This window comes from Malania oleifera, chromosome 9, assembly GCF_029873635.1.
Source record: "Malania oleifera isolate guangnan ecotype guangnan chromosome 9, ASM2987363v1, whole genome shotgun sequence".
Lineage (NCBI taxonomy): Eukaryota > Viridiplantae > Streptophyta > Magnoliopsida > Santalales > Ximeniaceae > Malania > Malania oleifera.
In genome coordinates this window covers 88,674,441-88,687,859 of record NC_080425.1, presented here as the reverse complement: position 1 = coordinate 88,687,859, position 13,419 = coordinate 88,674,441, and the positions used below count along the sequence as shown (strand labels likewise).

General features: G+C 37.2%; 2 protein-coding genes across 3 annotated transcripts; one reads left to right on the top strand and one right to left on the bottom strand.

Moving 5' to 3' along the window:
• The first annotated feature begins 514 nt into the window (after positions 1–514).
• On the top strand, positions 515–5,798 carry LOC131163620 (uncharacterized). Of its 2 annotated transcripts, none has more exons than XM_058120235.1 (2): positions 515–788; positions 3,836–5,798. In XM_058120235.1, the coding sequence occupies exon 2, from the start codon at positions 3,864–3,866 to the stop codon at positions 5,676–5,678; it is 1,815 nt and encodes a 604-aa protein (XP_057976218.1). In that variant the 5' UTR covers positions 515–788; positions 3,836–3,863; the 3' UTR covers positions 5,679–5,798. The 2 variants fall into 2 exon arrangements, with proteins under 2 accessions (XP_057976218.1, XP_057976219.1); XM_058120236.1 differs by having other exon boundaries at positions 547–989.
• Positions 5,799–10,771: 4,973 nt separating this feature from the next.
• On the bottom strand, positions 10,772–12,504 carry LOC131163629 (protein ELC-like). The gene has a single exon (XM_058120249.1). It carries the CDS (start codon positions 12,250–12,252, stop codon positions 11,026–11,028), a length of 1,227 nt encoding a protein of 408 aa, XP_057976232.1. The 5' UTR covers positions 12,253–12,504; the 3' UTR covers positions 10,772–11,025.
• Positions 12,505–13,419: the final 915 nt, after the last annotated feature.

The window sequence follows — 13,419 nt, the reverse complement described above, 5'->3', positions numbered from 1 at the left end:
ATCAAGATAAAATTTATTATATTTTATCATATTTTATTCAAAAAATATATAATCTAAATCGCAAACCCGACTCCAAACTTCTCAACACAAGCTAATTAAACTTTACATAAAAAAATTCTAATGTATTCATCTAATGTTTTTCTACATAATATTTAACCATTGGTCTAACATAGTTTTAAAGGTTTCTTAGAATTTGAATAAAATGCAATACAATTTCAATCGTATACAAATTTAAATTTGTAATCCGAACTCCAAGATTTCAAATACAATCTGCCTATGTTTGGAGAAGTCTCGATTTGGATTTGTATTAAATTCCATTAAAACTAATAGAATATTTTAAAAATAAACAAAATAAATTGATAGACCTAGTTGATTATGGACACACAGGATCTCAACAGCTTTACCGTTGGGCCGAGTTCCCGCCGCACGCGGTCTAAGCCTTCCGCCCGCCCGCCCTAACTGCCTCTATCCGATTTTCTCTATTTAGACAAAATCAAAATCTCCCACCGGACTTCGCCTCCCCAGTTTAATTCCGCCCTAATTTTAGCTTCGCGTCCGCTCCCTCCCCCACCCACAGCTAATCACCTCTTGCTTTCCCTCTCCTTCCATAGGACACCTCCCGAAACGGGAAAAACAACGAAAACATAGAAACCAAACAACACAAAACAAAAAACACCAACACCAAACCACAACAAATCAACGTGCGGTGCGCGGCGCCACCGAGATTGGGGAGCTTCTTCGGTTCCGTTTGGTTCGTCGGTTACCTCTCCGTCGTTTCATCCTCACTGGTGAGCTGTGATTCCGTTGTTTCTCCCCTAGATCTGTTACCCCCCCCCCCCCCCCTTGGCTCCCTGCGTTCGTATTTAGCGACGCGTTGCGACGTTATTCTATTGGTGAGGGTTTTGTGTGATCCCGTATTCGTGATTTGAGGGTTTGAGACAGAGATCTAGCCGAGGAGGTTGTTGTTGTTGAATTCGTGCCGTTGCGTGGTATGTTCATGCTTGTGTTCTTGTAGAGAATGAGAATGTCGGGTTCGTGGATTTACTTTTTTTAATCATCAGATTGTGCGATCAGCTTGGAATTTGGGGCTTCTATGGTTTCCTCTGTGTTTTCCTTGTTGCTTGCATGCAATGCGACATGATTTGTTTGATTTGGATTTGATGGAATTGGAATTGTGGCGCGAGCTTGAATTTGCATTTCGATTGGCGTACAACATTGGCGAATAAATTTCATTTCCATCTTTTATGCCGTTACATTGGAGGACAATGATTGTGATTTTATTTCATCAAACAAGATATGGTTGCCTGTTTTAAATATATATTTATGTATTTTAGATCTTGTCAAACTTTTTGTTCCTAGTAAATTGCCAGGGTTATTTGATAGAAACGATATGACCGCTTAATGCTCATTGAGTCTTGTTTTTTTTTTTTTTTAACCTATTTCTTATATCGGTTGTAGAAAGTCTGGAATTCTCCTTTTTCTTCCAATTAAATTTTGTGGGTAAACCTGAAATTCAAGTATTTGATTTTTTCCAAAAAAAAAAAAAATTCAGCCAGCATTTTAGCGGCATCGTGTTGGAAAACTTTTGGGAGCTAACTAAACTAAGCTTCTTTATCAATTAAAATTTTGAATGGAGAAGAAAACCCTTTTATTTAATTGATGAATATGAATTTGAGTCAATTTAGAAAAGCATTGTATTTAATTAGAATGGTTGTTTTTTGTGCATAAAAATAAGATTTTTTTCAAGTCACAACTGTAGCAGAATGAGTTGCTGACAGCACTCCATGCAACGCATCGAGAGTGTGGTTGCGAGTGATTGGATCACTTGCATGCAAGTGTTTGCGATGGTTGTTCTCTTAGTTGGTCTCTTAAACATGTTATGGATGAAATGATAATTTCTTACTGTAATTTTGCCTGTGTTTAAACTGCTGTCTGATAATATTTTAAGCAATGATTTTCAATGATGTAATTGCAGTCATATTTGTTAACTTGAAACCATATTGTAGAAGCCTAGATCCAGTTTAAATCATGCAGATAGTCAGCGATCAGTTCCATTTGTAATTTCCTCTTGTATATCATAAATCCATGCATAAATGGTTTACAAAATTTTCTTTTTTGAAATCCGTAAATATCCATGTGCTAATATTTATTTTAAAACATCATATTGTATGCTACTATGTTACATAAATAATGAATGTATCTTTTAATTAACACCAAATGTTTCCTCTGTTTTCTCATTGCTTTTTAACTTATTCCTGTGTGTTTAAATCAATACATTGAACTGGTGTTTGATCCCTGCAAAATTTAACACCATTTGTTGAGGAATCTATTTATTAAATAAATACTGTTATGTTTCTTCAGAAGTCCAAATATGTACATTACTTTTAATTTTTTTCTCTGTTTATTGATCAATATATTGCCATGATTGCTTGATATCCTGTTAAATTAAACTCATCATTTAGATGAAAAGGAAATTGAATTTGTGACTGTAATAAAATCTAAATTTTCATGGGTTTTCACTAGTATTTAAAAAAAAAATACTGAGTTTGTGATTTTAAATGAACAAATCTAACTTTTAAAAAGAAGGGAACAGCATTTGATTTTTCTTACTATTTGTATTTGATTTTTTGGATTAGGCTTTGCTATTTATTTTACTTTATGCTAGTACCATTCATCACTGTCAATTTCTTGTGATGCATGCTTTTGGATACATCGCATATTGCTCGAATTTATATATTATGGGTTGCTTTTTTTTTTGTAAATTTTCAGTTTTTTTCATTCCTCTAATCATGTGAATTCTAATGCAATATTGTGTTAAATAGCTTCCAAAAAGAATGGCTGTTATTTTCAAATTCATCTAGTAAGCATGAGTGACTATTGACAATCAGATTAATGTTGATTTACAATGGAATTTCTATTAACAAGTTGCAATTAAATCAAGTTCTGTAATTCCATGAATTGAGACAATTAGCAGCATATTTTCATTTTTTTTTATTGCATATTTGTTGCCAACATTGTGGCTATATATTTTCTTATTGGCTAATATTATATCTATAGATGAGTAACTGATGTGATAGGCTTTGGCATTATTTTTGCAAGAGCTGCTGTTTATTTTTTTGGACATTTACAAATGTTTGCATGCCTTTGAAAGGGTAATGTATAATTTTCTTTCCTCTGGGTATTTATGCTATTCGCTGTTCTTAGTCATTGGACTGCTGTTTGCCCCTATGCTTTTATAATTGGACAATGTGCAAGAGATTGGACTGCTGCTGCTCCCTTATGATCCTTCTTGTGCTATTTTCTGTTGAATTATTCCATATTCTGGTCTGTTGGTGAAAATTATCTGGCACCTTTATCAATGATTTTGTAAAATCTTTATACATGTTTAATGAGTACCAGTAATTAAAATTCCTACAATGATATTTTTCCTATTCCTAGTTCAAATTGAGGATGAATGAATTGTTTCTCATCCCGCATCCAGGAGTTTGGGGTATAAATAGTGAAGTCTGAACTGTTATGTACATTATGAACTTCCCTTTATGAATTTGCATCTTAATTAAGGTAACCCCATTAGTTTTCTCTTTTCTCCCCGAACACAATCATCTCTCCTTGACGGGATGTGATCTAGTCCATAACTTGAGAACTCTTATTGTGACATTATGTGAGACAGCATGTGGTGATTTCTTTCTTACGTTATTATCTTTTTAAAGAATAGCTTTTCCTATGAAATCCTGTTTGATATTTTTTTATATTATCTAGATGGCCCCTTGTATTAATTTGAACTCTTAGGTACTATTCATTAAGAAGTGGGGATTCAGCTCTTTGTTTTTTGCAGGTCTGAATTAGCAGATTGAAATCTAAAAATGTCTCCAGCATCAAAATCCAAGTCCAAGTCCAGGCAGAAGGTTTCTTCCAAACCTTCTGGAGCAGGCAACACAGGGAGTGGCAGTCCAGCAAGTGCTTACAATCCTATTTCTGGTACTTTCCATTCTCTGGATACAGCTCCAGTTGGTTCTTCTCCAACAATGCACAACAGCAGTCGTTTTCGAAATATAGATGACAGAAATGAGAATTCTGGTAGCTCACATGGAACAGTAACTGATTATGATTCGGCTTCCAATAATGGCAGCTGCTCTGGTGAGTCTGAAGACCCAAAAGAGAAGACAACCGGCACAGTTCCTAAGCAAGAAACAGTACCTGGTTGTGACAATGACAAACGAGAGAAGATCCGTCAGAAGAATGAGAGGAAACACCAGCGTCAAAAGGAGAGGCGAGCACAGGAATTGCATGAGCGTTGCTGTGGGTACCTAATGTCTAGAAAATTGGAAGCACTCTCTCAGCAGCTTGTTGCAATGGGGTTCTCTTCTGAGCGGGCAACCTTGGCTCTAATATTGAATGAGGGCAAGTTGGAGGAATCAGTTGCCTGGCTTTTTGATGTAAGTGAAGAAGCAACTCAGAGCAAGGACACTAATCTTGGGAATGGGAGCAATCTGAAAATTGATGTAAGTGAAGAGCTTGCTCAAATTGCAGTTATGGAAGTGAAGCACAAGTGCTCGAAGCAGGAGGTTGAAAAAGCTATTATTGCCAGTGAAGGTGATCTTGAGAAGGCAGAAGAGACTCTGAGAGCACAGAAGCAGGAGCAACCACCCACTCCACCGAAGCCACAAGAAATTCCCATTTCCAGTAACCTGATGAGACCACAGGAAAAACATATTGCTCCTGTCACAATGCAGCAAAGAATGAATGAAAGAGATTTTAACCCTACCAAGGCAGGAGCATCGATGTTGAATCCTCTTGACCCTGGGAACAGAAACATGCAGTCATTGAAGATGAATCAACAGAAGCTGATGGAGAAGAGATGGCCCCCTACGGCATCAAGCCCTTCTGTTTCATATTCACTGGCATCACCTATGCAAGTAGCTCCTCCATCAGCAAAGATGGAGCCTCGTTATGGTGGTATTGTTGGAAACGATGGGAGATATATTCCTCAAAGTTCAGTCAGGGAGCCAGCAATTATGATGCATCGTCCACAACCCATAAATGCAATGCAGAAACATGTTTCAACCGTAGATGCCTCTCCTCCAGAAACAACTGGATGGTATCCAAGTAATTTCCCAGGTTTTGAAATTGCGAAGTCCAATGGAAATTTACCACAGAATCAGAGCAGGGTAAGCGTCAGCCAGGAAAACCTGAGCTTGCAGCAATACTACCATCAAGCTTGTAACAAACAGCAGCATTTTTTCTCCGGCCATGTGGATTTTACAGTGTCCGGGCTGGAGAGTTCTTGGAGCCGTATGGGTTCATCTTCACCTTCACTTGCTGTTCCACCCTCACTTGGACTATTTTCTGGTTGGGGTTCAATGGGAACTTCGGGCTCATCTTCTCCAGTGGATTGGAACACAGGAGGCTCAATGCCAGAGTGTGACTACACAAGCATAGATTGGACTTTGGAAGCGAACTCGTCATCGTCCAAGTCAAATGGGTTGTGGTTGGGGCTCTCGTCATTTTTAAAGAACAATTCTGGTGCCAGCTTGGCTGGTACGAATGGCATATGCATCTCAGAGTTGCAGGATGGAATGGCGATGGAAGCACCTTCTGGCACGCATGAGTGGACATCTCCTTTTGCTGGGAAAGACATATTCAGGGTGCCCAGGCAGTTTGTTACATCTTCTCTGTAAAGTGGGTGAATGGAAGTTATGAAACAGGGGAGAAGTCTACATATGTGATGTTGGGATGGCCCTGTGTATGGTTGTTTCTGATTTACCAATCAAAAAATGCATCTTGTGCTTTCTGGCAAATGATTTGGTTTCTCCGTTTCCTATAGCTCCCTTTACATTAGTTTCACGCTTTGCAGATGCCCCGGGTTGGGTTTTCTTTTCTAAAATTGCACTCACTGAATTTCCTATATCATTTGGTTTCATTTTTCAAAATTATAGTTTTTATTTTATTTTATGTAAGAATAAGATGAATTTTGGAAAGTTAAACCAAACAGTATCTAAACGTTTTCAAATTGCATTCTTTGTGGGGGGGGGGGGGGTGAAAAATGCATTGGATAATTCTCCATGGGGCTTGAGTCTTTTTTTTATCATGAACTTATGAGTTGTAAAATTTATTTTTATCTAAATTCATTTGGAAATTAAAGAATATTATGAAAATAAAATTAAATGGCATATAACAAATCAATGATTGAAAAGAAAATGACCTCTTTTTTAATTCTCCTGTCGCCCAAGCAAAATCTTTTTGTCTTAAGGAAACCTTAGTAAATGAGAGTAGAGTTTGCATTTAGTAATGTTTCTTCATTCCCCTCCAAAGGGTTTGCGACACAGTAAGAACAGAATTGAGCATGACTGATGACATGTTTATTTCTACTTTTTGGCAGAAAGAAGCACATTTGAGACTATAGTATCTTTATATGAAACTTTTATTTTTTAAAAGAAGACGGCATTTTGTCGCATCATAATTGATAAGACCACTAAGGCCGATAGGATATGGTCCATACTATATGAAGTGCTAGCCCTAACAATTCCCAGATGTAACCATCAGGCGGAACATCAGAGAAACATAGTAATCAGAGATATATAGTACAAGTATTACTAGTAGGTTGGCATATGAACATTAAACGCAACTGCTCCCATTCTATGAAGGCTTCATATTTCACACACATCCATTCATTGAAGTAACTAGGAACTATTCAAAGTAAGAAGCCAAGACATACCCACCCATCCACCCACCATTCTAAATGGAAAATAGTTTTAACTGAGCTAAGTTTTTGACATAAAAGACACGTATCAAGGAAGACCCAATCACTATTGTAGAGAGAGAGAGAGAGAGAGAGAGATAAGACTGAATATTTTAAACCTTAAGAAGGGCAGTCAAGCTGCCATTCCAACCAAATAAGAAAGATTCAAATAAGAACAGCCACAGAAGCTCCAAAAGCTTTATGTACTGTCAGTAATAATCCTCCCTGTTCATTTAAAAAAAAAAAATCTCCTGCTAAATCTATGGCCCTCTGCTGGGCTTTCAATAGAAATTTAAACAAGGGCTGGAAATGGATGTGATAAGCCCTCCAAAGTAACGTGGGTTCATTGATTAACCACTAAAACTTATTAAAAAACAAATAAATAACTGCAAAAGTGAAAATCTTCACAACAGTCTTCTTAGTATCCCTTCCTTTCATCATCTTCCTATAAAAACCTCTTTTGAGAGCATAGGTTCCGGATCTTGAATTTGAAATTGGATAAATTTGAACAAATTTCAATACAATTATATATTATATCTTCTCCAAATTTAACACAAATCCAAATTTACCTATGTTTGGAGAGATTTTAGTTTTGAATTGGTATTAGGCTTGAATAAGATATAATAAAATTATATTGAAAATTATCCAAATCCGCCCAAGTCCGAAATTCATGCTCCCAAAAGCAGCATTAAAAGGGATGAACTAAAATGAAAACACAAGAGCAACCCGGTTCATCTAGCTGTAAATCACATCTAATTTTCATCAAACGTAATCGCTTGGCTAGTTAGTACTCGTTTTAGGATCTTTTGGCATCTCCCAAGACTACTCATGATGTTAGTAGGTATTCCAATCTCAAACTTAACCACTGCAAAGTTCTAGCTATTTACAGAACGCTCTCATAACAACTCAACCTTTGGCATATCTAGGAAACAACGTTACAAAAAATAGTTTCTACACTCACCAAATGCTCATTTCTTCTCTCTCTAGTATACCCAGAGACCACACAGCTAGTGCACCTTCCAGATTACTTTTTTCAATTAAACACCAATTCATCCATTTCAGTTCCACCAAGAATAATTGGATACCAAGTATCTCCAACCAGCAAGTAAAACAAAGAAAAACAAGGACAGGTACAGTATAAACCTAGGATATATGGCACTCTGATTTGCCAACAGCCCAGGGTAAAAATTGTTCTATTTTGTGCTTTTTGAGTTCTCTAAACTCATACAAACAAATAAATGTAAGCTATTAAAATCTAAGGTTTCTATTTGGTACAATATTTCTTTTCATAGCTGACTCCTGCATCAATTTGGAGATTGTATCTTCTTGATTCAACATGCATCTAATTTAGTGATTCAAATTATATAAAAAAAAAAAAAAACTAGCCTCTCAGGTAAAATGAATACATCTGATCATTCAGATATTCCAGTTTGACAAAAGACATCATTTTATCAGTGACTTCAAATGAATCTTTCCCACCATCTACACACTCCTCTATTTTCAGCTCTGTGTCAAAACCACGGTCAACTGTAGCATGTATCTAAACTATCAAAGGCCATCAAGACAATTCACTCATCCAGCATCCATTTGGACACAACCAAAGTACTTACAGGACTTCAGCTTCTTTAAGTCGACAACTACCACCACCAAAGAAAATAAATGGAAACGAATTATAAGACCAAACTTATAGGAGGACAATCCTAGTGGGATAGTGAGACAACATCAATTCAAAAATGAAAAACAAAGAGAAATCACAATCATTACTTGAACATATAAAAGCAAAAGAAACAGGATAAGCATGCCCATAAATCAGCATCATAGTTTAAGACAATATTCTTGTAGTCATGAAGTAATACAATAACAGTCAACATCAATTAGAAGAAAAAACACCTTGATTAGTAAGAAAAGAGAATAACTTTAAGAACTAAAAAAAAATTAGGTTGTCAAACATAAATTACCAACAATATCGCTGTTTACATTCTAACTGGAATTAGCAAACAAACTTGTAACATTTTTTGTGATAAAACATGTTTGACATCAAAATTTTGTCTGAAACTCGAGGCAGGTACCCTTGGTACTTCCAGTACCTGACACCTGGTGAGTTCAAGAATAATCAAACAGGAAAGTACTGCAGCTATGACTGCATAAAAAGTTCACATGTGAAATCCAGGACCAAATATAAGTTTTTAAAACCATCTCTTCAACTAATAAAAATAAGGTTCAATTTGAATGCATGGATTATTGGACAAGTATATATGTTTTAACATATTGACATATTATAGGACAATTAAAATACAATAACAAAAATACACACACACACACACACATTGACAGATTTCAATATATATACACACACACACACACAAATATATATATAAACAGAAATTCACCCCAAAAAACCCTATCTTCAAACATGCATTGACAGACACCCACAAAATTTGTAGCAAGATACACCAAATCATAAAATTTCTCAAAACACTTGATGCCCTAGCACTCATGCTAGCAGCCTGGCCTGAAAATGTCCAGCCCCGACTTGCGCAGACAGCTCAATGGAAAAACTGCCAAGGCAACAACCAGCTCACATTTTTAAGTAGTATAAAAAATTCCCGCCTATCTGAAGGATAATGCCAAAAACAAAAGCTCCCGAGAAATGAGTGAACACTCTGGCCAGCCAATCAGCCCTTGCCAGAGTAAGCTAATAGTAATTGTGCAACATTGACCTTCTATGAGAGAATTGAGCCACTTATTAACATTAACCATGGTAACCTTAACTAAGACCATGGTTTTTGGACTACGGTTCCTCCAATCCCTCCCCTTTCACAACTCTATTGACCCTCATTAAAAGCTGAAGTGAGGGCAAACAAGATATGAATAGTGCCATAGTGGACATTGGCAGTGCAGAACAAAAATGGCCCTGCCAGTGTATGTACAAAGTACACAAACAGAGATGCACGCAAGCAAGCAAGCTCTCTCTCTCTCTCTCTGGTGTTCCCACATTCATTTCAAAAAAATACCCATAATTCTAATGCTTGATTAATTGCATTAAATTCCACTTTCTCACAAATCCTCCCACAATTTCTACCCTATCTCCCACTACTTTTATGTGGAATAAATTTTTTAAAAGTATAAACTTTTAATTGACCAACATCTTAGCTGCCACCTGTCTAGCAATTCAAATCGCCTCCAAGGTCAATTACTGCATCAAATGTTAGAATGTTTTGGAAAACAGCATCCAAATGAGTGCCCTTAGGACATTTGTAAGCAACCCCCTTCCCTCTTACCCACACTACGACACCTAAAAAACAAAAAACAAAACAAAACAAAAAACACAATAAAAAACACACTCACAAAAATAAGAGCAAACTTTAGCAAGCTGAAAATGATGCATTGATAACTTTCTTATCTAGCTTATTTTGCCAAGCAACCCTTCCATGGATTGATGCTCTATGTATAAAAATAAAAAATTTTAAAAAAAAATGCTGAGAAATACAACAAGAAGTATTCCAAGAGAAATAAAAGAAGTATTCCAAAAAATAAATAAAATAACTCCATACTTTTGACTTTACAATGAAGGGGCATTATGGATACAGCTACAATAAAAGGAAGACAATCCTTGTGGGGCAGAGGGAGAAGGGACTAGTGTTATGGGATAAAGCTAAATGGGATAATCCTGGCTAAACAGAGAGATGAAAAACACAGGGTCATTAAATTACAAAACAAGTGTCAACAGCATTCACAAGAGCAAGCATATGGTTTTCTAGAAAAACAAACATTGAGAACTGAAGAGCTTTCCTTCTTAAAGGACAACTTGCTGAACTAATTACTATTTACACTGTTGGTGAAAATACCATACGGGTAAACTACAATTTATGAATTATACGATTTATTTTATGATAACATATGTTTTGACACCAAAAGTATTCTACAGAAACATACAGAGCGTACTCTACTTCTCAATATATATTAAGCTCAAGAATTGCCACAGGGAATCACTGCAGCTCTGACCACATCTCAAATTCATAGTTTAAGAGCTAGAAACAAAAACAAGCTTTGGCACATAAATTATTAGGCAATTACAAGTGTTATGGCAACAAAATCAATGTTTTTTTCTCTTATCAATACAAATCAAAAAAGGAAAAAAATTAACACCAACATATCTTCACAAAAGAACTAACCCTAAACTATATTATCTTTAGCAGTATTGAAAGGGATCATGGTAACAATACTGACTTGACTTCAGCCATGGCAGAAAATCCACCGTAGCAGACCAAGTCATGGACTTTTTTTCATGAAACGTATGATGCCCTAGCAGCCATACTAGCAACCTGAGCCTGCATCTGTGCAGCCCTAACTTTTGCAGATGTAGCACGGTGGAAGAACTGCTCCCGGGACAACAACCTTACATTCTTCAAATACTGATCGAAGGGTATGGAACCCTCCTGTACTGCCTTGTCCAATGAGTAAATTACATCCTCTATAGCTAAATCCGATGCAGTACAATCAAGCATTTGTTTAGAAAGAGCATCGCAAGGCTCGAACGCATCGTCAACCACATCTGAACTCCCCATAGTAGTCATCTTCCCCTCATTCTCCCTCAGCCACACCTCCAAAACATCGCTGTTCATCAAAACCATTTGCAATTGCTGTTCTAGCCCCTCCTTCTCATCCAGCATCTCTCTCAACCCTTTCCCAAGCTGTTCTTCCCTCTGCCTGAGTGCTGCCTGCACATTAAAAAGCCCTTCCATTTCAGCCTCTCTCGTCTTCCTCAATCCCATGATATCACCGTGCAGCGTCTCCACAAGCTTGTTTATCGCGTTCCTCTTGTACACCTCGTTTGGATCCTCCGTCTGCCGCTGCGGCGACGGCGGTGGAATCCTCGCCCCGCCGGAGGCCCCGTACGGCGACGGAGGATACACCCTTGGCGGGATCGCCGCCGAATTCATCGAATTCGACGAAACGGAGGAATACCCAGTTGGGTTGGGGCTCGGATTGGGATATGCGCCGGGGTGATTGGAAGGCGGATTAGGGTTAGGGTTAGGATTAGTGTTGGGGCGGCGAGAGTAGAGCGGGGGGTCGCGGCTGAACATGCGGCTGAGCTCGGTGGCGAGATCGACGAGATTGGAGCTGGGATAGACCCAATTGTGGAGGTAGGGGATGGAGACGAGGCCGGAGGGGTTGACGTGGGAGTGAGGGCGCTTGATGATCATGTCGCGAGTGGGATTGACATAGACGCAGGGAGGGTGACGGGGGTAGGACTCCATGAGCCAGATGACGACGGGGATGTTGTAGGTGACTCCGTGGAAGGGCATGGGGATGGTGCCATCGGCGCGGAGGAGGTTGACGGAGCGACCGTCGTTGTGGGTGAAGGTGGCGGTCTCTGGGTGGAGAGAGGGGAAGGCTTGGTTAAGGGAGAGGATGTGTTGGCGGATGAGCCATTTGACGTCTTCCGAGTAGGGGAGGGCCGAGGGGCCTCGCTGGGAGAGCACGCTGTTCAGGAATTGCTGGGTCACCATTGGTGGTGCTAATGGCGATGATGGAGTTTTAGAGAGAGAGAGAGACAGAGAGAGAGAGATTCTATGGGGTAGAGAGGGACTGGACTGGAGTGGAGAGAGAAGAGAGAGGTTTGGGAGAATTGAAGTGAGAAGGAAGGAGGGAGGAAGGTGAGGGTTGCTTAGGGATGGCCGATGCTGATCGATTCGCGTCTGCTATGCCATGGAATGGATCCGTGTGGAACTGTTGCTTCTCACTATCTTCAACTTTTCAACCTTCCATTCCATTTTTGGTAATTTAAATTTTAAATTGCACAATTTACTTTAATTTTAAAATTTTAATAACCTATTTTTTCCATTAAATTTTATATAATTTTATATTTTATTTAAATTTATGTAATCTAAATTTAGCAATGACATTACATGCATCACGTGCTAAGCTAATGATGATTTTATCATATATTTCCATAAAATTAAATTGAAACACGAACTTTAACTTTTATGTAATCTAGAAATCCACCTTATTGATCTAAATTATCAAGTTAACTCAATTTTAAATAAAAATGTAAATATTTAAACTTTAAACTCTTAAGCATGAAATTGAAATTCAATTTTAACTTTTAATGAAATCTTTTAGCAATAAAGATAAAATAACAAATAATACACCATTAAAAAGTAGTAAGTTAGTGGTCATTAGTTGTAAAAAGAAAAGATAGAGATTTAACTAAAATAATTTAGAATGAGATAGTAAACGATCTAATAACACTTCTATCATTCAAAAAAGTGGTTGATTGAATAAACAAAATGCTAAATTTAAATTGAATGTATGAATTGCAAATTTATTTAAAATTAAAGTTTTGATTTCGACTATGAGATTCTTAAATAATAATTGAATTTACTTAAAATAAAACTTCACAGTTGAAATTGTTACAATTTAAATTTTAAATGATAAATAATTTAGTAAAATTTTAGAAAGTTGAACACGATATAAATTGTTATAAGCATTGTAATGTTTGCTTTGCCTTTTCTTTTTTCTCCTCCTGATATAGGATGCTAATCTTCTACCTATACAGACACACACACACACACACACACACACACACATATATATATATATATATATATATATATATATATATCGTGTATATATATATACAACAACAATAGCTTCATTAGGTCAGATTAATTATT

Excerpts from the sequence above, each read along its gene's own strand:
- LOC131163620 (XM_058120235.1), top strand. The coding sequence starts at position 3,864 with ATGTCTCCAGCATCAAAATCCAAGTCCAAGTCCAGGCAGAAGGTTTCT.
- LOC131163629 (XM_058120249.1), bottom strand. The coding sequence starts at position 12,252 with ATGGTGACCCAGCAATTCCTGAACAGCGTGCTCTCCCAGCGAGGCCCC.